Raw genomic sequence first — 26,872 nt, forward strand, 5'->3', positions numbered from 1 at the left:
AAAGGTGCAGGAACGTTTTTCAAAATGAGAATATATACCATTATTTAAGCAGCTTTTACTTTATAATAATCCCGATATTTTCCAGGGGAAACTGTTACCTATGCCATCCTAAATTTCTGTTAACTAACATCAGCCACTTAAACATCAGAGGAGTTGAGTAATCACAAAAGCCGAAAAATAAAGACCAGCATTGCCTTCTCATGACCTTCCCTTCCTCTGAGCTACTCCAACCTGCACTCCCAATGTTGCATATTCCTTATGTCTCACACTCTTTAATACTCTACAGGTTCTACCTCTCACAAAATGAATGCTCTAGGGTGATTGCACAGTCAGCTCAACAAAAATACAACTAACTTTCTGGATGCACATTCTTCTCTTCACTCTCTGCATCAGAGGCGGTGACACCCTCTGTCGTTTCTTCATGGGGAAAATCGATTTGCCAACTTTTTAGATCCATGGCAGAATTCAAGGAAGAGTTGCTCCACCAGAATTTTTACTGTCTTACTGCACTTTTTTAAAGTCTCAGATTCTTAATGTCTCGCACTCGCTATTCTATGTTATCTTAAAATTCAATCTTCAAGGTGCTAGCCTTCTCCTAGTTCCGTTGTCAATGCCTGTCTTTTCTTCTTCTCCAATCCTACAACTCTACATATCATCAAATACCTTGCGGAGTAGCATATTTTCCCAGTGTCAATGCCTGTCTTTTCTTCTTCTCAGATCCTACCACTCTACATATCATCAAATACCTTGCGGAGTAGCATATTTTCCCAGTGTCAATGACTGTCTTTTCTTCTTCTCAGATCCTGCCACTCTACATATCATCAAATACCTTGCGGAGTAGCATATTTTGAATACACAATCACAGTTTTAAACCAATTGTGGTTTATTTTATGATACCCACACTTTCAGTGTCTTACATCTGTAAGCTTACAATCAATAACTTTGAAATGTATCGTCCGCGTTCTCTAAACCTTACATAGTTAATGCCATGGTTTTACATGTTTCACAAAAACAACATGCTTTATTTTGTGAGGCCAGACAACACGAATCCTAACATTTTTTTCCACGCTCACATATAAATGCCTTAATTTTTTTGGTGGCAACTTTTAGCCACTACAATGTCTACATTTTATTCAGCTGCCCAAGACGTATTCACATTTTCTCAACTAGGTAAAATGCGGTATACAGACATAATATCGATTCAAAAATATAGAATGGCACAAATATCGAAGTAAAAATATAGAATGGGCAAAATATCGAATGGACAGAATATAGAGGTGAAAAATATCGTTTTGAAGGTAAGTAATTTAATATCGATTTTTAAAATATAGTTAAAATATCGAAGTATATAATATAGTAATTAAGATATATCGAATTTTTAATAATATCGAGAGAAAAAATCAGTGTATTTTTTTATGTTATTTAATTTTTGTGTAATTTAATTCTGTAGCGGGTTGTGAGTTTATAGGGGAATAGGGTGTTAAGTAATTTAATTGTAATTAATTAAATCTGTTAATTTATTGGTATTTATTTTGACTTAATTGTTAATTAATTATTAAATTGTAATTAATTAATTTTTAATTGGTAATTATGTTTTTAATTGTTAATTAATTTTTCTTAATTGATAATTATGTTAATGTTATTAATTTATTTTCCGTTGTGGGTTTATAGGGGAATAGGGTGGGAAGTAATTTAATTGTAATTAATTAAATAGGTTTATTTATTTATTGGTATTTTTAGAATTGTTATTAATTTTTAAATGGTAATTAATTAATTTTAATTGGTAATTAATTTTTATTAATTGGTTAATTGATAATTATGTTAATTTATTTTCTGTAGCGGGTTATGGGTTTATAGGGGAATAGGGTGGGAAGTAATTTAATTGTAATTAGTTATGTTAATTTATTGGTATTTATTTTGAATTAATTATTAATTTGTAAATACTTAATTTTTAATTGGTAATTAATTTGTATTAGGAAAATAATTTTAATAACTAATATTTATTTGTATTTTTATTTGATTCATTATTACATAAGTTTAAATTTGTAATTTAGTTTAATTAATTTTTTATTGGTATTGATATTTAATTTATTTATATTAATATATTAAATGTTTACTTTCCCTACTGTTAAACTCACTAGAGTGGGCATAGTATTTTTTACCCCTACGCTATCCAAAGCTTTCCCTACTGATGCACCCTCTAGACTAGGAATAGTAATTTTTACCCCTACGCTATCCAACGCTTTCCCTACTGTTGCACTCTCTGGAGTGGGAATAGTAAATTTTACCCCTACGCTATCCAACGCTTTCCCTACTGTTGCACTCTCTGGAGTGGGAATAGTAATTTTTACCCCTGCGCTATCCAACGCTTTCCCTACTGTTGCACTCTCTGTCTGGAGTGGGAATAGTAATTTTTACCCCTACGCTATCCAACGCCTTCCCTACTGTTGCACCCTCTGGAGTGGGAATAGTAATTTATACCCCTACGCTATCCAACGCTTTCCCTACTGTTGCACTCTCTGTCTGGAGTGGGAATAGTAATTTTTACCCCTACGCTATCCAACGCTTTCCCTACTGTTGCACTCTCTGGAGTGGGACTAGTCATTTTTACCCCTACGCTATCCAACGCTTTCCCTACTGTTGCACTCTCTGGAGTGGTAATAGTAATTTTTACCACTACGCTATCCAACGCTTTCCCTACTATTGCACTCTCTGGAGTGGGAATAGTAATTTTTACCCCTACGCTATCCAACGCTTTCCCTACGTTGCACTCTCTGGAGTGGGAATAGTAATTTTTACCCCTACGCTATCCAACGTTTACCCTACTGTTGCAGTTGCTGGTGTGGTAATAGCAAATTTTAACCTCTTGCTATACTACAGTAAAAATATTGTATATTTTTAATTAATATTATATTAATATATATATATATATATATATATATATGTGTGTGTGTGTGTTAAAAACTAAAATTGTATTTTTATTTTTTTAACTTAAATTAATTATTTAATAATGTTTGTTATTTAAGTATTTTTAAGTATGTTTTAAATAATTATAGTTATTATTGCATTAATTTTAAATTACTTTTAAGATATTTAAATAAATTCGATATTTTGACTAAGTATATATGTTTTTTCGATATTTTTGTACTTACCTGTTTGTAGATAGGACTTCGATATTTTGTCTTTCTAGATTTTTTCTTTGATATTTTTTTATCTATATTTTTGTATTCTATATTTTTTCAGTGATCCTGTAAAATGCATATCTTTAATTTCATTTCTTTAAACTGTATTCATTCAATACATTCCTTTTGAGCACAATTATGGCTTTCCGCTGAGGTAAATCCCATTTCTATTTACGAGTGTGTAACTAACAGAACGAAAATTGATGATGTGTAGAATCTTTCTTTTTTTGCATAACAACTTAGTTTTCTGACTCTGACAAAGTTATATCCTAGAACAGTGGTTCCCAAACTTTTGACTCCTGAGGACCCCCATTAAGTCACCGCTGGAACCCGGGGACCCCCAAGCAAGTTGTATGATTAAAAATTCAAATATTAAAACAGTAGTGCGAAAAAAAACACATCTGTGCACACAAAAAAAATACTCAAAGTACTAAGGATTTTGGGGCCAGATGTCCGACCATTTCATTTAGCGCCTCCCAATTGGCGACACATTGCGAGTGGCAAATTCCAAGTCGCTAAATGAAATGTACAACAGTGTGTTTAACACTGTTTGGGATTGCGAGGCTCATTAATATTAATGAGCCACTCGCAATTTGCGAGCCTATTGGGAATGCCAGCCCTCCCAGGGATTGTGGCCTGCTGGGCTCAACAGACCACCATGTCTGGGACTGCTTTTAAAGAAAGCCGTTTAAAAAAAAAAAATGCAGACCGTTTTCCATGCATTTAAAAAAAAAAGAAAATGAAACGTTTTTGTGTCATTTTCTAAGGGCCGGCAGTGGTCCCTGGGACCACTGCCTGCCCTTAAAAAATAATTTTGCATACATTTGCAAAGGGGACCCCTTCCCATTTGCGAATGCATTACCATCTACTTGAAGTAGATGGTAATTGCGAGTTTTTTGCGACCGCAATTGCAGTTGCAAAACATTTGTACATGGTTTTGAGTTGCAAAACCTATTTAGCGAGTCACAAAAAAACTGCGACTTGCGAAATAGGCTATGTACATGGCCCAATAGACTTTTGCATGCGCAAAACCAGTTTGCGAACCTGTTTGCGCAAAAAAAAACGGGCCGTACATCTGGCCCTTAGTATTTTATATTGAAGGAATAGCCCCTCTGTCACATGTATTTCATTTGTTTTACAGCATCTCTCATACCATTGTATGATGTCAGCACTTTACATCACACACATATAGAGACAATGAATCATACATGCAAATCAGTGTATAGAAAATGTTACATAAGGTAAAGGGGACTACAAGGTGTAGTATTCACATGTCATTCATACTGGTAGGTATTTTTAAAGAGTGCTTGGTCTGGAAAAGCACAAACTCAGGATTCAGAACATAACACAGTGGCTAGCAGTGACTTTAACATTAAAAATGTATTTCCACCCAAATAATTTTTTAGCAGCTCCAGGATAATGAATAACTGGGAAAAACACATAAGTTACCAACTGGTACCATGCAGTTTGCAAGCAGCTCTTTGATGACAGTTTATAGGTCCCTCTGCTAGATTACAATTGTCACTTATGAAGTGCACACTAACACAAGAATCTCTGTGACAAAAGCAGTAACCACAGACCTATGCACATAAAATACTGCTTTTTAAAATGCATGTTACATGTTCTTTGCAGTAGGCATATTAACCCTCTGTGCTATATCAGTTAAGTCAAACATGCCACTGAACAAAACTCTCATGATCTCTCTCCAGCAAGTACATTAATCACTGGCATGATCTTGACACTTTTATTGTTGATGGAAATCTGCTAATTATACAAGAAATGTTGCTGTGCTTTTAAATCTTCTGCCTATGGACCCCCTGGGAATGTGTCACGGACCCCTGGGGGCCCGCGGACCCCAGTTTGGGAAACACTGTCCTAGAAGGTAACGTTTTTATGTGGAAAAAATGGAGACACTGATCTGAACCTTAACAAATGAGTTTAATGTTTTTCTTCAATGTTTTCTTGGCATCATACACAATGTCTCTAAAATAAAGGGCTGGTCCAACATTGTATTTCTACAAAGAAAGACTGTCTTTTATACAACTTCCTTTTCTTTAAATATACAAATACATCTAATTGCCAAGAAAATTATTTTCTTAAATATCCTCAAGAATTTCTTAGATTAATTTGGAATGTCACAGATTTGACTATTTGGTGGTGATTATTTCAGAATAAACAAGGAGCTAAGACCAACCTAACAATAAACAGCAGCTGCAGTTTTTTCCTTCAATATATTAGATTTCCTATATCTTATTACAGGAATTCAATGGGTGCTTACATTTATCATTCCATTATTTAGATCTCAACTATAACACCAATGTATGTTCTGATTTTTTTTTTAAAACAAACTTTTATTAAGGATATTTAAGACAACTGGTATATTTAACACTACTTTTTTCCCATGTCGGGAGTAATTTGATGTGTTTAACAAAACAGATACAGTTATAAAAAATGTCAAAGCATGTTGTCTAGCAAAAACAGGGTATATAGTACAATATTTGCAACTGCTATGGCATTTCAGTCCTTTGGTGTTCGTAGGATGACCATCCAAACAGTACTAGGGTTTCTTTTGCAGACAGGAGTTGGATTGTGTTTACGGAAATGTGCAGTCAGGTTAGATCAAAATGTACTTCACTGTCTTAGGTGTATGCGTCAGATTTAATGTGTTGTGAGACTGGCACACGAGAGTTTTAACAAGTCCCTTACATGTATTCTCGGCCACGACCCGTTGCAGGCAGATATGGGTGATAGGGGGCAGTTAGCGCCCTAATCGCTAGTTAACATCACAATCGGTATGTGTGATGCATGCATGCATAGGTTTACGCCTAAATGTGATCTCTTGTAGAGCAGTGTCTGGTCTGCCTTGATGAACAGTGCTGTTATGAGCACGTGATACCCAACTACACAGTAAATCAGTGCTGAGTTCCAGTTTGTCTACTGAATGGTGGTATGTAAAATATATGTAATTAGAGATGCATGCCTTTATGAAATCACCCTATTTACGATATACCCAAAAAATAATGTGCTGGCTTAAAGCGCTAGGATACTAACATTGATTCACTGATTGTCTGAAATAAGAAAAGTAAGTTAAAATCATGTAGAGTTATGATCGCAGGACATGTAGAATTGGGCAGGTTTGGGGAACATTGTCTACTAAATAGATAACGTTGCTGACTTTTGGCAGGCTGTATTAATTCTTTATGGATTTGTATTGTGATGAAGGTTTTACTACTGGCTTAGCCATCCTCTGGTGTGGAGAGCCAATGTTAAATAGAGAAACCACCCTCTGCTTTGAAGAAGCTTGGACAGCAATCCATCCCTAAATATCTCAAACCTTCTGGTCTGCTGCAGTAGAGACGCATGCCTATATGTTGGCGAGTGGTCTGTTTGGCTGCATGGGTGGCGGCTCCACAGGGAAAGGGGCTGTGAGAGGGCAATCCTCACCTCATCCAGGAGGTCACTCAGGTCCTGGTGACTGTTCAACAAGTAGACGGCAGATTCTTGAAGCCTCTGGGTGTCGTTGACACCTTCAATCTTCCGCTTGCTGGCTCTGCCCGCTAGGGGACACAAAACAATACCAGTCAAGATTAGAAAAATAATTTTTGTCGAAAAACACCATCTGCATCATTCTCTAGTGTATGATATCCTTAAACAACTCTCAATAAAACAAGTACTTTTTTATTGGAAGCATGTGCCACACAAATACAAAGAAAGAAACAAGGAAAAAGAAAGTAAGAAACAAGGAAAAAGAAAGAAAGAAACAAGGAAAGAAAGCAAGTAAGCAAGAAAGCAAGCAAGAAAGAAAGCAAGAAAGCAAGAATGAAAGAAAGAGCACATGCCACTATCTAAACGTGCTTGCAGTAATGTTTTATAAGTTAAAAAGACAGACCGCAGTAGACTTAATATCCATCGAAAGGAAAACATGGTTACTATAGGAACAAAGAAGGGTATTATTAGCTTTAAATTACTGTAATCCTAAAACAAAGTTTCCATGCAGAAGAATTACTTAACAAGACTCTCTCCTTTCCGGCAGTACCCCTCTGGAAAAAATACCCGCTCAGCTGGGACATGGTCCAAGAGCAAGCATCTGGCCAAAAGCAGATTCCTTTGGGTCGGAGGCCATTGCTCAAAAGGGGAGCTGATCAGGAGTGATAGCCCCCACACCCGACCTGCGCAAAGGATAATGTTTTGCGCTACAAAAAAACACAGAAACCTAGTCAGAGTTAAGGTTTTTGGCAGCAGGTTTGGCTCTCCAGCCTCTACCCATCTCAATTTCAGCTCCCCTGGCACAGCAGATTGAGGCCGGCCTTGCACGATCTTCCACCCTTCTGTGGACGTGCAGCGCCCCCACTCCTCAGAGGAGTGGAATGTACAAAACTGCATATGCATGTGTCTAGATTTTGTATATGGTTTATTGTTCAAGTAAAATATTTTCAGGATTTGATCCTGAGTTTGCCCCACATCACAAAAAAATGATGACCTCTAAACCTTTTTAAAAACTAAAGGCACTGGAGAATGTAAGGAGGGGCGCTACATCTACTGCATCAGCTCCCTGCGCACTTAAAAAATCCAATACTGATGCATACCCTCGAAGTAATAATGTATATCTTGGGGGCAATGCTGTGTCGTCACGACCTTGTGTACTGGACTTCCTACAGTTGGATTGGACTTGCATGTAACTATACAATTATGAGTTATTTCTTTTATGTCTTTATTTATTTATTTCTACATATGTTATACTTACATCAAGCATTATTTGTTTATTTCAGCATATATTGTTCTTACATCAAGCATTATCAAACAATGGTATTTTCATTTTGTATTACTGTCGACCAGCTATTTTGATCTCATCTCTGTGTATGAACCTTACTGTATTGTCTCCTTTTTCTTATTCTTCAATAAAAAAAGATTTGAATTAAAAAAAATCCATATTGGTAGAACATTGTTATTTCCTCACATTTACATATCATTGAATACCGGAACTCGCTGCCAACTGCAATGTGCTGTCAACATGCATTCACACACTCCTCCTAGTATAAATGGCACCACACGTCTGGGTGGGAATAACATACATGAGAGGTTCCAGGCAAAACCACTATCATGTAAAGCCTGTTTTCCAAAGAGCTTTTTGCCACACATTTATGATAAGCAGTTTTGGGCTATAATTCGCCTGGCACCCAGGCAACATATCAAACACTAGCTACCTTTGAAAAGTACCAAACCTTAGCAATCCAGCAAGGTGTGCACCACATATGGATACCCAAATGCCATGCAGAACTGAAACTACTGCAAAAATACACTTTTTCCTCATATTTACATGCTGCCAAAGACTGAAATGTGTTGCCAGTGGCAAACCCCATTATTATTAATCCCCACACTTCTGGTAACAATTGTGCTAAGGTATGTTTATGTGTGAGCACGATACAGGAAATAAATGGGCCAAAACAGAGTGCATGTCAAATCCACATTCATTTAACATGGTCTCTGTTTTAGACTGTTTTTTGTGCTGTACAACGGGCTCACCCACACATGTGTCCCTCCAACACTGTTTCCTGGGGAGTAGCCTCCTGCTTATAGAAGCAGCAGGTTGGTCCTGAGCTTCATCATTTGTCTGGGATAGGACCACTCCTATCCCTAGCTCACAGGCATCCTTTGCACAATGAATTGCTTGGATTAGTCTTGAGAATAGGTGCTGAGCACATTGTCTTTCAAGGTGTCAAAAGCCTTTTGACAGTCAACTGTCCAGTTCACTTTCTTGGACATCCTCTTGGAGGTAAGTTCTGTGAGGGAGTCCCAGTGGACCCATATCCCTTCACATACCTCCTGTAAATAGCCCCTCAAGCCCAGGAATGCCCGTACTTGGGTTTGGGTTGTTGGGGTCTCCCAGTTCAGAATAGTCTGTATCTTGGGCTGTAAAGGTTGCACTTGGCCTCCACCTACAAGGTGGACGAAGTGTACAACACTCCCCTTCCCTAACTGGCACTTGATTGTATTGATAGTTAGGCCTGCAGTCTGCAGGGCCTGTAAAACCTTCCCCGGGGGACCAGGTGAACCTGCCAGGTGGAGCTAAAAACAGGAGTATCATCAAGATATCGTGCACTAAAGGTCTCCAACCTAGCAAGGACTTGATTCACCAACGTTTGGAAGGTGGCAGGGGCATTCTTTAAACCGAAGAGCATCACAGTGAACTTATAATGCCCATCAGATGTAGAGAATGCAGTATTTTCTTTGACTCCTGGGGCCATGCCAATCTGCCAGTACCCTGCAGTTAAGTCAAAGGTGCTGAGAAATTGAGCTGCTCCTAGTTTATCTATCAATTAATCAGCTCGGGGTATGGTGTGAGCATCTGTCTTGGTGACAGCATTGAGACCTCTATAGTCCACACAGAACCTCATCTTTCTTTTTCCACACTGGGGGTAAGGTTTGGTGACTAAGATCACCGGGCTGGCCCAGGGACTAGCAGAGGGTTCAATAACCCCTAATTCCAGCATCTTGCTGACTTCAGCTTTGATGTTCAATCAATCATGGGTTTGTTAAAGCGCGACTACTCACGCATAAGGGTCTCAAGGAGCAGGGGAGGAGGGGGTTCCAGTCCATCAAGGAGGGGGTCTGTCGTAGAGCCAGGACTTGAGGTTTCTTGTGAAGGTGGGGAGTGCTGTTCCTGAGGTGGAGCAGTAGGGTGTTCTATGCACTGCCCGCAAGGAAGGAGAAGGAGCAGCCTCCTAATCTGATCTTTCTGGCACTGGGGACCACGGCGTAGGAAAGCTGGGCTGATCGTAGGGTTCTTTGGGGTGCGTGGAAGTTGATACAGCTGTTGAGGTTTGCTGGTCCAGTGTTGTGGAGGGTTTTGTGTGCGTGGGTGAGGATCTTGAAGGTGATTCTTGCCCAATGGGGAGCCAGTGGAGTGTGCACAGGTGTTGGGAGATGTGGCAGTGTTGTGGTAAGTTGAGGACTGGTCTTGCGGCGGCATTCTAACTTTGACTTGGTCAGACTCTTGATAGATTTTGCTTTTGACAGGCAGTGTCCACATCATGGGTACACCGGTGGGTCTGACCAGAGGTCAAAGAAGAGCCTGACCTACTGTTGTAGGACATGCCTGCAATCAGCCTGCTGTTGGGCTGTGATGGTTGTTGAATAGATAACTTTAGCAGCTGTCCCATCTTGTGGGCTGTAGGAGAGGAGGTCAGTTAGAGTTTTGCTCTCTTTTCCTGATCCTGATCACTGACCAACAACATGGGCACATCAGCCCTGTCACAATAATGTTTCAGGCGGTACACATGGATCACCCTCTTCGGTTGCCTGCTAGTGCCCAGATCTACCATATAGGTGACCTCACTATTTCTCTCTACAATAGGGTAACAGAAACTCCATTTGTCATAGAGGGCACTTGGTGCCCAGCCTCCAAAACCCACACCTGTTGCCCTGGTTGGAACTGCACCAGTGCAGCTTTTTGGTCATACCACAACTTCTCGAGCTGTTGACTGGCCTCAAGGTATTAGGATGCTCTTTCCATGTGCTCTGCCATCAAGGAACGAAGGCTTAGCACATAGTCCACCACATCTTATTTAGGTTCATGGAGAGGTCCCTCCCAACCTTCTTTTACTAGTGCAAGTTGTCCTCTCATACGATGGGCAAACAGAAGTTCAAAGGGAGAAAACCCTACTCCCTTCTGGGGCACTTCCCTGTAAGTGAAGAGCAGGAATGGCAAGAGGACATTCCATCTCCTTTTGAGTTATTCAGGGAGCCCGATGATCATGTCCTTCAATGTCTTGTTGAATCTCTCAACAAGACCATTTGTTTGTGGGTGGTAAGGTGTAGTGAATTTGTAGTTCACCCCACACTCATCCCACATGTGCTTCAGGTATGCAGACATGAAGTTGGTAGCTCTATATGGCACCACCTCCTTAGGAAACCCTACCCTGGTGAAGACAACAATGAGGCCCTTGGCTACTGTAGGAGCTGTGGTAGTCCTAAGTGGAATTGCTTCAGGATACCTGGTAGCACGATCCACTACTACTAGTATGTATTTTTTTCCTGGGGCTGTGGGTGGTTCCAGTGGACGCACTATGTCCACACCAATCCTTTCAAAAGGAACACCAACCACTGGTAGTGGAATTAAGGGGGACATTGTGTGGCCACCTGTTTTGCCACTGGCTTGCAGGTGACACAGAAGCTGACAAACTCCTTCACTTTCTGGGACATCTGAGGCCAGTAGAAATGGCTGACAAGCCTTTCCCAAGTATTGGTGTGGCCTAGGTGCCCAGCTAGGAAGATGGCATGGGCCAAAGTGAGTAAGAATTCACTATACCGTTGAGGTACTACCTCTATACTAGTGGTTCCAGGATTGGGGTCTCTGGCCTCAGGGTACAGGAGTCTCTTCTCCCAATAGACCCTGTGGGAGCCACTGACATCTTTCTTTTCCTGGTCAGCAGCTTGGTGTCGCAGGCTCTCAAAAGTGGGACAGGCTTGCTGTCCAAGGCACATCTGTTCCCTTGAGGGCCCCCCTGGGCACAGGAGTTCAACCTGGTAAGGTCGAAGTTCCATGGGCTCAGTTCCATCTGGGACTGACAAGTCCTCCCCCCGAGGATAGGGGTCCTGAGCTTGTTGCTATGTAAATCCTGGTACCCCAGTCTTCTTACCCTTTCTCTTGGGAGGGTGGGCAATCCTTTCAGGCTCCAACACGCCTTGTTCACCCTGTGCTTGAGTTTGTGCTCTTGCCTTCACACACACTACCTCAGGGATTTTCAGAATGACTGCATGTGTCTTTCGTTCCACCTCAGCTCATGTTGAGGTTTACAGGTCATTTTCCTTTCATAAAGCTTTATTCGGTACATATAAAACAATGACCATAAAAGCACAAGATAACATACACATATAGGCAAAAATGAAAATACAGAGGGTATTAATTCAATTAAACACTCATAATATTAAAACATCATACTTTTCCTTGCATGAATTGATTTATATAAAAAGGTAGCGGTAAAAAAGCAAACATCTGGGTTATGCATGTGTGGGCTTTGCGATGGGAATAGACTCACAGAGACAGGTACTGTGGGCAACGCAGGCTTTATTTTTAGAAGGCGTCTGCGATGTTTCAATTTGCGATAGTAGGGAAGGGGTATTTCAGCTGCAGCCTCTGTGGAGGAACGCCGCTCCCTGCGTCTTTCCGGTCCAGTTCCTCTTCTTTCCCGAGGGCTTCTGGGACTGGTAGTCCGGTCCTCTGCTCTGGCGCCTTCCAGCTCGGAAAACAGAGATATGGGGCAGTTTTAGTCCTAGCATATGTATACAGTGAGTAGGGAGGGGAGTGTGGGTCACACGTGCAGAAACACACCACACAGTCCTCGGTGTCGGTACAGTGCAGATAAGGGTGGGGGTTAGTGCAGAGGATGCTGTGTGAGTTTTCAGGGTGGTTTGTTCCACCTACGTCCAACCCAGCCCGAAAAGCGAGATCGTACCTGTGCAAGCCACACTTCCCTTGAAGTGTGGCTGGGCGAAGCGCTTTTCCGTTGGCCTCCTGGCTTGCTGCTGTAGTCATCGTCTCTCGCTCCCGGCTCGCCTCCAGCCGCTTCTTCTTCCTCAATGGTCCGGAATCCTGCACCGTCACTGCTCTCCGCTTCAGTTTCTCCTCCTGTTCTCCTCAGCTCCCGTACTTCTCTCCACTTCGTCGCTCTTCTCCACGTCTCTCAAACCGCCTACTCCTCCGGGTGATGAACACACCTGTGTGTGTTCAAGGCTGGGATTTACGTCGGACTCGTGGGCGGAGCTCGCTTCTAGTTCCGCCCAGTTAAAGAAACAGTGGTCTTCTCGGAGGTCAGTCTCAGGTCGGTGATCGTCTTCCTTCCAGTGTTCCGGGTGCTGTGTGACAAAGGGTGAAAGCAACATGGTTTCGTGCACATTCAAGTCTCGTTGTATCAGGTCTTCCGGGTCCCCCTCGTAACAGCATGTTAAAAAGCAATTTCATAGAATCATTAACAGTGCGGACTCCATATTTTACAAAGATCGGTTTTAAATAAGCAATGCGTAAATTCCTATAAAGATTGCATATCAGAAGAAAGTGCAGGGTGCATTTTACCGATTGGCCGTCACACGGGCAGGGACCAGCTGGGTGTTTTTTAAGACACGGAAAGGCCACCAGATGATGTACGAGCCCAAGCCTCAACCTGGTAAGAACAAATCTATGCGAGGGTCTGGTCACATGACTTAAATGTAGTTGAAACCCCTCATTTTCCCCAAATTTGTTATAAAACAAGCAGGTAGATAATTGACCAGTGCTACTCGCCCGTCTCTCTGCCCTGTAATTCATAAACGTACTCTTCATTTCCTGTTTTGAAAATGCTACAGCAGCATAGGGGTCGGCTACAACATTTATATCAAAAATTTCCTGGAAACTGCGTGTTATATATTTTAACCAAGGGATCTTATGGTGGGTATCAACAGAGAGGCAGCTCTATTCAAGGCTGTCTCATCTTTTTGCCAGATCGAACGCCATAGCATCAACGGCCTCAAAGATATCAGGTCTGACAGGTAATTGATCCCTAGTTCTCTGTGGGTTAAATCATTTGGGGGGGATTTTGGTAGACACAAAAGTTTTTTGAGAAAAATGTTTTCCTCTATTTGTAGGCAACCATTAGAACTGTGTCCCCAAGCCCCAGCCCCATATAAGGCAATAGACACACATCGTGATTGATAAATCTGTAACATATCCCTAATGCGTCTATCCCCTATCTTGGCTGCAAATCTAAAAACCCCATAGGCACTTTTTGCCATTTTGGCCCGCACATTGGTAATTTCATGTACCCAGGTGCAGTCTTTGGCAAATGTAATTCCTAGGTAACAAAATTTGTCAACTTGGAGCACTCTGTGCCCATCAATGAAAAAGGAATGGGATCTCCTGCGGCCTGCCCCACAGATCATGGTGTAAGTTTTGGTTTTATTTATAAGTAGTTTCCTATCTTTAATAAAAATGGAGAACCTATCTATTAAGCGCTGGAGGGTGATGGGGGTCCTTGACAGTAACACGGCATCGTCCGCATATAACAATACCGGTACGTCAAGGCCATTTACCTTTGGGGCATCGGCGCTGACTGTTTTTAAAACCGCATCTACCTCATTGATAAAAAGTATAAAAAGCAGGGGAGCAAGTACACAACCTTGTCTTATCCCACTCCTAACCTTAAATTTAGGAGTGCACTCCCCATTTATGCCATAACGAACACTAGTTTGAAGGTTATCATATAATCGTGCTAAGAAGAAAATAATACCTTCTGGGGCCCCCATTTCTAGCAACTTCGCCCAAAGAATAGAGTGATCCACCAAGTTGAAGGCACTGCTCAAATCTGCAAAGCAGAGGTAGAGAGAGCCCTTTTTGGCCTGGGTATACTTCCCAATAAGCAGTTTTAAATGTAAGCACTGGTCCAGAGTTCCACGCCCTTTCCGAAGCCATACTGGGTGCTGGCCACGATACCGTTCACTTCTGCCCATTCTTCCAGCCTTACCAGTAATACCCTGCTCATAATTTTTACAGATGAATCAAGTAGGGAGATGGGACGATGATTTTTAGCATCCCCCATCCCCTTTCTTATAGATAGGGATTATAATAGATTCCCCCAGGTCGGTGGAACTCCATTGCATACCGCAGCATTAAATACATTGGTTAACACGGGCCCCACATCGTCGGAACGGTTTTATAGACATCGATGGGGCCCCGTCCGGCTCCTGGGCCTTCCCCCCCTTTGCTGGCACTAATGCCTTGTTCGACCTCAGCAATAGTGAAATCCAGCGGCACTATGGGCCAGGAACTATGATTAGCACATTGCGGTTTATCAGACTTAAATATGGTGGAAAAGTGAGCTACCCATGCCTCCCTGGTGACATTAGACGTGAGTTCTGGGACCATGTCTTCTTTAAGAAAGGGGGAATTAACTGTTGCCCAGAATAGCGCACAATTAGAAGTTTCCGAAGTGTGTGTCAACTTTTCCCAGGGCTCTTGCTGAAGTTCTATCTTTCTGTGCTTAAGGGCTACCTTATAATCACGTCTAAGTTTGGATACCGCTTTCTTATCTCTCGGCCTGGCTGCCAAGGCCTGTTTTAATTCGGTGAGCATTGCAGTACATGCGTGAACAAACCACCCCTTATTATGGACAGGTTTCCCCGAGCCGGTTTTAGTGAACATAGTGTCGATGACCTTATTAATAATCGTAAAATCCCTTAAAATATCTACTGGGTCATGATCAGTATTAAGAATGGCATTAATCTCTCCAATGTACCCTATGACAATGGATTTTAATACCACCTCAGATTTTTCTCCTTTCCATCTTACTCTCACACTATTGGGTCTGTGGGGTTCAATATGCATTACAGTGCGTGAAATGGATAAGGGCCTGCATTCCTAGATAATAGCTTCTAAAATAATACAGTTGTAGTCACTTAACATGGTTTCATCAATCTTTGGGACATTACACAATGAAGTATTATTAGATGATACACATACATGGTCGATCATGGTATTAGCATTCCGGCCCGTATATGTAGGAATAATATCACCAAGTTTGTCCTTGGCCTAAGCCAGGATTTCTAAATCATAATCCGCCATTTTTTTATTTAGTGACTCACCATATAAGTTGAGTGGGAAGTGCAAGTCATCTTCCTCTAAATTATTTTTGACCCCACATACCCCCAAGGTAGACATGGAACAGATAGGAATATTGAAATCTCCCACCCAGATAAAATCAAAAATAACGTTTTCCCCTGCAATCAGTTTGCCTACAGCGACCTCCAAGTCCTTCACAACTTGGTGCCGCGTTTTATCAAAAACATTATTATAATAATTGATTAAAAGAACATTACGGGCTTGTTTCTGATGCAGCCACAGGATCTGAGAGTGAACCCCGACCTTCAGATACCTTTTCACAGTGATGGGGAGGTTGACAGATACCAGTATCAAAAGGCCTCCCTTAGCTCTACCAGAGACCGAGGCCTGCGCTGGTAGATTAAAGGAGACGTGACCATCATAACTAACCATATCCTGGCACCAGGTTTCCTGGAAACAAATAATATGCGACTTAATAAAATCTGTCCATCCCAATTTGTCCCCTTTTGAGGCTAATCCGGCGATGTTCCAGCTAACGATGGACCTGTGCGGGAGATGTTTCCCTTTGTTCGGCGGGATGGTGGTCGGACCTAGACCTGGGCCCCCAATGCCATCACCCCCCTCTCTTCGCGTATTAATAGGGCCAACCTCATCTTGGACATCATTACTAAGTTTAATCCCATGCATGGTCCCTGACTCTCCTGGATTATCCCTCTCCTTTTCAACATTTCTGGGGCTGACCACCTCCACCGTAGCAGTATGGTCCCGATTATGTCAATCGTTAACGTCCAAGGTGCTCGAAGGTTGAAACCGGTTAAAGATAGGGACCTCATATTTTCTAGATATATCAATGGGGTGGGGGGGTGGTGGGTCTATGTTGGGTTCACCATTAATTTGGTGCATTAGGTGGCTATAAAAATAACCAAGGGGGCGTAAAATAATTCCCTGGTCATTATATGGTAATGATGTTGCTCTAATCAGGGATGTGGTAGCAAAATGAGGATTTTTAAAATGTATGATAACACAGTCCCCCTTGGTGTTTTTGGTCGATTTTTCAATCCAATTGACCCTTCTCGTGGTAAGGATCTGATTGGATAATGCCACCGGGAACCCACATTCACGATTTAGCCATGAAAGTTTTATTTTTAAGGGATTCATGGGTCTCCAGCTTATTAGGGGACAGAGTTTCATTCAGCGTGGAACGTTGGTTAAGACTGCCACATACGGGACACAGTCAGGGGGTAAATTTATAGACTTACTACGCTTGGTAATGTTCGTTGCTGTTTCCCCCCTAAGGTCTGGAACTGTCTTGCTCTTTTCAGCATTAGGGGATTGCCTATTCAGCTCTCCTGTAAATGTATGAGCCCTCCCATTACTATTTTGTGCTTCGGGTTTAGCCACTTCCCCGGTGGCCGTCCTAACCCGGCAATTAGCCAGGGCATTCATATGGGTTTTTAATAATTCATTTTGAAGTGCAATCTCACCCCCAATCCGCTTGACCTCACTGTTTAAACTATCCAGTCTATCTGATGGGGGTTTATTAGATCCTTCAATTTTGGCAACAAAGATATTCATCAGTTGCTCAATCTGTGCATTATTTAATATTACTGCATTAGTATTGCCCAAATGGTCATCTACGGTTGGTGCATTCCCAGTTAACTTTTTGCCTCCCTTGTCCGAATTAATTGCACCTCGTTTGGATTGAGCTTTCCTACATCCCCTTCTAGTTCTGGGAGCAGGAGATCCGGGTGTTGATAAATTAGGTGTAACAACCGGTACAGTAGATGGCTCAACTAAGCTAATATGCGGAGTAGTATTAATACTAATATTCTCCCTATTTTCTTCGGCAGCTACTAACGCGGCTGGGGCAATGCTGATGAGTTACTTAAATCGAGCGAGAGTCGCTGCTCAGCTCTAATTATTTGGTCATTGATGACACTCACAGCTTTTACAAGATAATTATCGAGAGTAGAACTGGCATGCTCAACTGGGGTTTTACTTCCCTTACGCCGTGACATTATGAGGTTTTAAAATTAACCAGTTAAAAGACAGATAATAATAAAGCATATGAAATGACCATACACACAGAACTATTATGATTGGATAAGATAATGAAATAAAGGTGCAGCACAAGGACAAATAGCCAAGCCAGTCCAAAAGAGGAGTGTTCAGATAGGCCTTACCCACAGAGTGATCTTAAAGGTCCTTTTCTTTACCACTGGGGCTCGGTCCTAATAACAAGGTCTGAAAAATATTAACCAAGAGCTCTGGCCCAGCCCAGCCTCAACAGTCTCGGACGGGCAGCGCCCGCCCGCGCGCGTTCCACGCCGCGGAGGAAGCAGGGCTAAGATATACTGAGGGGAGGAGGGGCTAACTGTCCTCAGGTGTTGCCGGCGCTGTGGCGAGCGCTGTGTTTCCTGGGACTTGTAGTCTCCGAGTCCCTCCCGGCAGGCAGGTGAGCGCGGGGCAGGCCGTGTTTTAGCCTTCTCCTTCCTTCCAGCCCCCAGCAGGAGCGCAGCAAAGCTCCCCCCGCAGAAGACAGCGAAGAGCCCCAACAGGACACGGCAGCGGTGGCAGGCCACGGCAGACTCCTCCACGAAGCGGCACCCGCGCCAGCGGGTGCTGCGAGAGGTTAAGTACTGATCACGATGGGGCTAACTGTCCTCAGGTGTTGCCGGCGCTGTGGCGAGCGCTGGGTTTGCTGGGACTTGTGGTCTCTGAGTCCCTCCTGGCAGGCAGGTGAGTGTGGGGCAGGCCGGTGTTTTAGCCTTCTCCTTCCTTCCAGCCCCCAGCAGTAGCGCAGCAAAGCTCCCCCCGCAGAAGACAGCGAAGAGCCACAACAGGACACGGCAGCGTGGCAGGCCATGGCTGACTCCTCCACGAAGCGACACCGGTTTACAGGTCATGTCCAAGCTGACAGGCAACTGTTTTTTGGATTTTCCAGTTGGAAATAGCTCTGGGGAACCAGTGTATCTATCACAATAGTGACACTGGCACCTGTATCTCTCAGGGCTTCAATCCTAGTCCCATTCACTAAAGGGTATTGCAAGTACTTTTTCAAGTTAGGGGGCTAGACCGCCAAAGTGGCTCCATCTCCTTCAGATAAAAGAACAGCCTCAGTGTGAACCCTGATTTGATATGGCACACTGTTGATCCCATCTGGAAATGTGCCATACCAGTACTAACTGGGGGAGGGGGGCATTTTTATTGGAACAGGCAGTATCTCCAGTAGAGTGTCCAACCTTACTTCAGTTACGACACCAGTCCTTTAAGGGATCACATTTTTTCCCTCATAACCACCAGTGGATTGAGAAGACTTCTGGGACCCAGCCTCATGAACAGGTTTTTGGGGGTCTTTAGAAGACGCTTGGTTTTATCCTGGGGGGGGGGGGGTTTACCCCCTTTCCACTGGGGAGGTTTTGTAACCCCTTTCTTTTGGTCACCCCCAGTGGAAGTTTGATCAACCTTGTTTTGACTCAGTAGTCTGCCTTCTTTCCCAGTTCTTGGGGAGGAATTCAACCTAGGTCTACCAGATACTGGTGCAACGTTTCATTAGTGCAATTACTTACGACATGTCCTTTCATCAAGAGATTGTAAAGCCAAACATAGTCATGCACATCACTTCAAGTCAACCAACCATCTAGTGTTTTTACTGAGTAGTCCATGAAATCAACCCAGAATTGGCTTGGGGTTTTGTGAGCACCCCTAATACAAATCATATACTCCTCAGTTGTGAGTTCAAAGCCCTCAATCAGGGTGCCATTCATGAGGTCATAGGACTCGCCATCTGGCCCAGTGTGGGTCATTAGTCTGTCTCTGCAGTTACCAGAGAACAGTTCTCAAAGTAAAGCCCCCCAGTGTGACTTCTTCAGTTGCCTCATAACACAAGCCCTCTCAAAGGCTGTGAACAATTTCGTGATGTCATCACCTTGCTCATAATTGGGGATAATCCCTCTGGAGATTTTAGGATCATAAGAACTTTCTTTCTCCCTAGGTTTGAAATTGCTCCCACCATTGATGTGGGGTATGCCCATCTCTCATCTTTCTTTTTCTAGAGCCAGGAGTCTGGACTCTAAGGGGTCGATTCCGATTCGGGAAAAAAAACGTCCGTACGATTTGTATCCGGAGCCCTCTTCGTACGAATCGTACCCGTCCGTCCGAGTCGCGAAGTACGATCCGTATTCCATGAATCCGTCTGAATCGTCGCGATCCGTATGTATTGCAAGGCTGAAACCGTGAACCGTACGACTCGTACACATACCGTACGACTCGTACACATACCGTACGACTCGTACACATGCCGTACGACCCGACGAGTACGATCCGGACCGGGGTATGAGGACGCGATTCGTACGGTCCACGTCAGGTAAGGGGGAGTCGTATGGAAAAGCACACAAACACATACACACCGTACGGTCCGTACCCCCCATGATCGCAGGGGTACGCACCGTACCCCTGCGATCATGGGGTGTACGAGCCGTACCCCCATTGTACGATCGGTGTACGAGCCGTACCCCCATTGTACGATCGGTGTACGAGCCGTACCCCCATTGTACGATCGGTGTACGAGCCGTACCCGATGTACGATGGGTGTACGAGCCGTACCCCCATCGTACAATGGGGGTACGGCTCGTACACTCATCGTACATGGGGTATGGCTCGTACACCCATCGTACAATGGGGGTACGGCTCGTACACCCCATGATCGCAGGGGTACGGTGCGTACCCCTGCGATCATGGGGGGTACGCACCGTACCCGGGGGGGCCGTTCCGTACCTGTTTCGGCGCAAACTCTGCTTTTACGGCTGTTTTCAGCTCCCGTAGGAGAAGGGTCGTACGGTGCATACCCGACACGTATCGTACTTGCTGGGTCGTAAAAACCAGCCGCGAACCGTACAGATGTCGCGTACAACGGGTTCCGAGGGAGAATCGTACGGAGATTAGAGTCGTACGGTGTCTTGTACGACTCGTACGGAGCACGGCTCCTGGTACGAATCGTACTTCGTCGTACTTACGGAGGACGTTGCAGGGTACGATTCGTATGGGAAAAACGCTCCGAACGGCTATTCGGAGCGGTTTTTCCCGATTTGGAATCGACCCCTAAGCTTCATTTCTAGGTCAACCTTACTAGAAGGTTGTCCTCTTCACTGAGGCTGTCCTCACTGCTCTCACCAACACCTGGCCCACCTGTGTGGGTTCTAGGTGCTGTGAGCACTATCCTTGGAGTCAGGGGCATGTTCTCCCTATTTAGTGGTGGGGGTTAGATGAGATACTCCCCATCACTGGTTTCATCTATTTCTGAGGGGGGATCTTCCCTCTCAGAAGGGTGGTCCTTAGCATAATCTGCTAAAAGCTCCATGAGCTTGGCCATGGAAGGATGAATATTTTTAACCTTGCACAGAGACCTTAACTCTCTCGTCTCTAAATGGAGGTAGGGGATGAGGTTGAGCTGCTCAACCACAATCTGTGCATCAGTAATTTTACTAATAGTGGGGATCTTTTTACCAGAGGTCAAAAACGTATAGAATACGTTTACCCCTACTGTAGTCAGTTTAAGACTTTTGAAGTACTAACACGGACTTAAACAAATCCCTAGGAAGACTTTTTTAAAATTCGGAACAAATGTAAATTCAAAAAATGAGTTAGGTGTTGACTAAGTAGTCCAATAAATGCAAAGTTGTAGACCCCACTGCTGATCCACCAATGTAGGAAGCTGGCCTTGTACATACTATACCAAAGTAAGGTATAGTGTGCACAGAGTCCAGTAGATCCCCAGAGGTCTAGCAGAAGCTAAAGTAGATAATACCTTACTCTCTTTTTTAGTAGTGTTGTTGAGCACTCGGGCTTATCAGAGGGGAGTGTTAAGCATTTGTTGTGCATACCCAGGCAAGAAATTATGTCAAATGGTGTTAACTCACTCATATTTGACACCACAATGACCCTTTCACACGGGGTGAGAGAAGTGGGAATCTATCTGTTTTTCCCCTCTCAATTAGCATAAAGTGCTTCTCCATCCCCGTTCAGATTTTAGCTTAACCCTGAGGACCCTCTAATAAACATGTTGGGGTACCAACGGGGTATTTTATCTTCACCCACACTCACCACTTGGCCCACACACACACGCAGAACTGCGGCAACTCCTAAAAGATCTCAGAGTGCCCTCCTGTAGGGCCCGTGAGGGACTGCAGCGCCACCCCCACGAGGAGCAGTGCCCAATGATGATGCTTTACACTTGAAAGGGTGTGTGAGGGCACAACACACACAGGAGTACCACTCCCCACACTTACACACTCATTCCTTGTCTTCTGAGACACCCATCCTGACTTGCAACCATAATAGGCTGCCGTCCTCTCACTTTCTGTTAGGAACTAGTACCATTTTCAGTATTCTACATTACCTTCAGGAGCGTCTGTACTAGGACCTATTTCCAATCAGCTCCTTGTCCCTCCTTCTTCAGAATTGAGGTAACACGAAATTATGTCACACACTCAAGTTCTGAATCCAGACCAATTTTTTGTATAAAAAGTTATTATTTTGTTGTTTTATTTCTAGAACCAAGATAGACTCAGTAGCAGGTAGGGTAAACACTTCATACAATGTTATTATCCAAAAGACAGTGAATACTGGTTTGGAAAGAACATTTAGATTACTTTTGCAGTTGAGAAAACGACTGGTAAGTTGTTCAAAAACACTTGAGATTACATTTAAAGTACTTTTAGATTACTTTTCTAGTTTGGCATGAAACACACTCCTAACACGGTTTAAGCAACACAGGACATTGGTAAACAGGTTAACTCTGGTGAAATTTCTAAGTTGCTTTTTGTTGCAGTACAAGACAGTTCAACACAAAAGAATTTTCAGAGAAAACCTATCGTTCAGTCCCATGGAGAAAAACGAAGTGTTAACTTTGCAGGTAAGTAAACGGTTTGGGAGTTGGAGTTTTGGATGGTAGAACCATGGTTCCCCAAGGTTCAGGCTAGGGGCATCACCAGTAGCACTAGGGCGGCAAGGTGCAGGGTGCCAAAGTTAGCAAATGTGGCTGGGGCCACCTCGGTTGGTGGCTGCTCACGGGCAGGGCACTCGGTATCGGGAGCCAAGCTCCAAGGGTTAAGGTAAGGGCAAAGGGGGTCCGAGGTTGGCACCAAGTCCACATCACCAGCGGCGCAGGATGGCCAGGTGCAGGGTGCTCAGTAGGTGTAAGGAGCCCTGTGCTTTACAATGGAGGACTTTGGTCGCGGAAAAGGGCTGCAGGCTGGAGCCAGAAGACTGCATGAAGGGAACCAACGCCTGGAGGATAAAGATGATGAGTTTCTGGACACATCAGGACTCAGGAGCTGCGGTTGCAGGCGTGTCCTTTCATGTCAGATTCTTCTCACCGGTTACAGTTGCTGTTGGTGGGGACCCTTCAGGAAAAGGCTGCAGACATCGAGGAGGCTCCTGGCTGCAGTACACGCCAGGTTAATCTTTCAGAGGTTCACAGCAGGAGACAGGCCGGTAGGGCTAGGACCAAAGCAGTTGTTGTTGTCATAGTCTTCTGCAGCACAGCTCTTTGGTCCTCCTTGTCACGTTGAATCTGAAGAGAGAAGAATCAGGGGTGCCTCTAAATACTAGATTTAGGGGTGTGCAGGTTGGGACCCTTTCCTGGGGTGTCTACACCCCATAGCATTCCACCCTCCATGGGAGGCGGGCATACGCCTCTTCCTGATTGGAGGAGCCTCCCCCATCTACAAGATGGCGAGGACTGAGATGTGGGCTTCACCTCGCCTGCCCCACCTGAGGGGTGGGGTTGGCACAGGTGGGCACACCTCCTTTCCTAGCTAGGTTTTCCCACCGGTTCTCATGCCTAAAATGGGTGTCGGAACCGGTGGGAGCCAGTTGCTGATAGCAGCAAAAGGCTGGGTGTAGCTAACAAAGGCGTCGGGGACCATGCCAAGAATGGGCTTTTTTCCAGACCTACAGAGAGGAGGGCTCTCTACCCAGGGGTCTGGGGTGTGCGTGGTCTGGTTATCGCCGCAGGTTGCCAGAACGCGCAGCGCACACGCAGCTTCAAAGCGCTTTACACAGGACCACGCACCTTTATGGTAGCCTGACTCCAGTTCCAGGAGTATCTACCCACATGCCGTATGACGTATGGCGCCGACTAGGAGGAACACCTCTTCGGTCTGGTCAACAGATCCACTTATCTCTGGACAAGTACACTTATCTTAAGAAGGACTATTTCCCAGGCCAGCGGGGACAGAATAACAACCGGCGGAGAGATCGATCACCACCCAGCATTATTGCCTACAAGCCCTGAAGAAGTCTTGGGTTACTACCCAGAAGAAACAAGTGTTGGCAGGGCAACCGCTCTGAATTAAATACAGAGAACACAAGAAACCTTTGCATGTTTTACGGGTTACATGAATCATTGTCATTTGTTTGTTTTGCTTAAATAACTTATAGTATCAAAAACGTAGATTTTATCCTGATTACAACATAGACATGTGCACTGACCATTTGTAAAAATCCCTGCGTGACACTCCATCCCTTGAAAACTGTAAGCAGAGGAGGCCTTGACATTGGGGGAACAAGGAGGCCTGTTCAGAAATCATCTTGGTGATGGCATGAGTCAGTTACTTTCATGGGATACTAAAGATGGGAGAGCGCCTGACACCCCCAACTACATATGGGTGAGTCATAGTTATCATTCGAGGTTATAGTTGTGAGGTGGAGTTCTTATTGTTCTACTGAACTGGGGATTTTACGGGAAACTCCCCCATTGCTCTCACATAAATTTCAAATCTCCTCTCCTTCAACTTCACAGGAATACTGTTGTAACAAATCAGTCACTTCATGCACGGGCTAATAGACCCAGATCAGCCTGGGATCACCCCAGAGATAAGATGTAGTGACACAAAAAAATCCTACATATCCTAGATACAATCTCCTGCACAAGGACACTGGTCCACCTATTGATGCCGAGAAGGTGTTCAATCGTGTACACTGGCCCTTCTTACAAATGACCCTAGGCAACCTGGAACTAGTCGCCCAGGCTTAGGCTCAATAACGTGCTCCTGAGCCATTCGCAGTACACAGGGGCACAAGACAGAGGTGCCCCTTGCCTCCCCTCTCATACAAGCTTTATCTGTAACACTTTGCTAGGAAAAACAGGTCTAATTGCAAGATTAGGGTGTTGTCAATAGGCAGGCATGAAGATAAATGGTGCTATAAGCCAACTAAATCATAATTATGCTGCCTGAGCCGCTAAGGTCGATCACAGCCTTGCAGAAGGAGCTTGGCCTATTTGGGGGAGTGTCCGGTTTTAAAATGAATACCCAGAAATTGCAGATATTGAATGTCTCTGCCCTGAAAAGAACGCGGGACACACGACAACAATGTTTCCCACTATTCTGGGTGAAGCACTAAGTTCAATAGAATAGTTAAAATCGGCCCTTAGTTATACTAACCTGCTTAACGAGAGTTGAAGGGGCTTGCAGCAGTGCCATATGTCAGGCCTCTCTCTACTAAGCTGAATTGTAGCAATCAAGATGACCTGTTGCCCAAGATTCTTAATGAGTTCTAGACTCTCCGACTGTAACCTTCTCCCCCTGAAAATCCTAGATAAGGTTTAGAAACAAATGAAAAGTTCTATATGGGACAGCAAGAAGCTTTGCATAGTGAGGAAACTCACCTACATGCCCTAAGAAATATGAGGCCTGGGATTCTCAAATCCTAACTATTACCTTACAGCCCAGCTTAAATATATTGTGGAATGGAACAGAAGTGAATCTGAGAAGCACTGGTTATTTAAAGACCAGTAGATCGCTGGAACCCACATATGGAAAGTACCATGGCTGTGCAAAAAAACTAGCTGTGCGGATTTAATCCTCCCCAGTCCCTAGATCCACGATACAAGCCTGGGCCAGAGTGACTGACAAGAAGGGTCTCACTTCATCCCCATCACCACTAACCCCGATTATAGGCAACCTAGATTTTATGCATGTGGTGTCTGAAGAGACCTATATTAAATGGCAGAAAGCTAACTGTAAAAGAATTAGGACTTGTATGACATGGCGCCAATACAATCGTTCAAACAAATCAAGGCAAACTATGGGGTCCCTTAAAAATGTTTGAGGTACTGGTATATAAGGCTTCAATTAAATCCCATGCTAGTATACGCCTTACCTCCTTTGGTAACCAAAAAGAACAACAGGCACCTTCTATCTGACATGTATAACTTTCTCAGGGGAAGCCCCTCTACTGGGATACCCTCAGACAAATTAGATGGGGAAGTTGGGCTGCACTCTCTCAGGGGAGAAATTGGCCAATGTTTTCCACAAAACCCACACAAAAGCAAAGAACACAGTAAGTAAGGAGGTCACCAGTGTGCACTACCTGCGCTTGAGACATTTGAAAATGTTGTTGATAAACCGGGAGGAACACTCCGGGACCCTTGTGAGCATCGAATGACTCACCTCACATCTAAGAGACTGTGTTCGCACATAGGATTGGATGCACCTGTGAACGGTGCATAACTTGGATGGAGTTAAAAAAAACAGTAGAATTTAAAATGGGATTGGAGGGGTCTTTTACGTTACTATGTTGGGGTTCGATTTACGTTTTTCCTTGTTGCATTGCAGCTCTCCTAGGGTTCTCCTCACCGGCAGTTGGATGCAGGTGAGTTTGCGTAAGTAATATACAAAAAAAAGAGTTGCGTTGTTAAAGTGTTTTTTGTCATCTCCCTCAACGAAGCCTTTGTATAATTGATCAGGGGGTAGCCATAGTGAGTCGCAGCATCCAATGTTTTAGCATATGTGCCCATCAGTCCAAATTCTAGTTCCAATACTTGGATAGTGACTGAGGGGCCCAAGGAACAAAACATGTGCAATATTTCCCCCTTTGCGTGTACACACATGCTCCACTAAGTATTTGGTCTACTACATAGAGCAGTGTGTCAAGAATGTTTACCTTGAAGATGTGAATTCAATGCTTCAAGTGCCTATCACTTGATTTATAAAAGGAACTTAAACCTTCCCCTGCCCGATGGGCCAAACCCTTACCAACCTGGTGATTAACACGATGCTTCGTTTTCAAGTCATAATAACGCACTCCACATTAATAA

At 43.8% G+C, this 26,872-nt stretch overlaps 1 protein-coding gene across 1 annotated transcript in view; it reads right to left on the reverse strand.

Annotated features, from left to right (window-relative positions):
• Positions 1-26,872, reverse strand: part of FANCA (FA complementation group A) — a 674,778-nt gene that overhangs the window by 645,565 nt on the left and 2,341 nt on the right. The window contains exon 2 of the mRNA XM_078671408.1: positions 6,627-6,739. Coding sequence (XP_078527534.1) covers positions 6,627-6,739 — 113 coding nt within the window. The remainder of the gene's footprint in view (positions 1-6,626; positions 6,740-26,872) is intronic.

Source organism: Lissotriton helveticus, chromosome 12, assembly GCF_964261635.1.
Source record: "Lissotriton helveticus chromosome 12, aLisHel1.1, whole genome shotgun sequence".
NCBI lineage: Eukaryota > Metazoa > Chordata > Amphibia > Caudata > Salamandridae > Lissotriton > Lissotriton helveticus.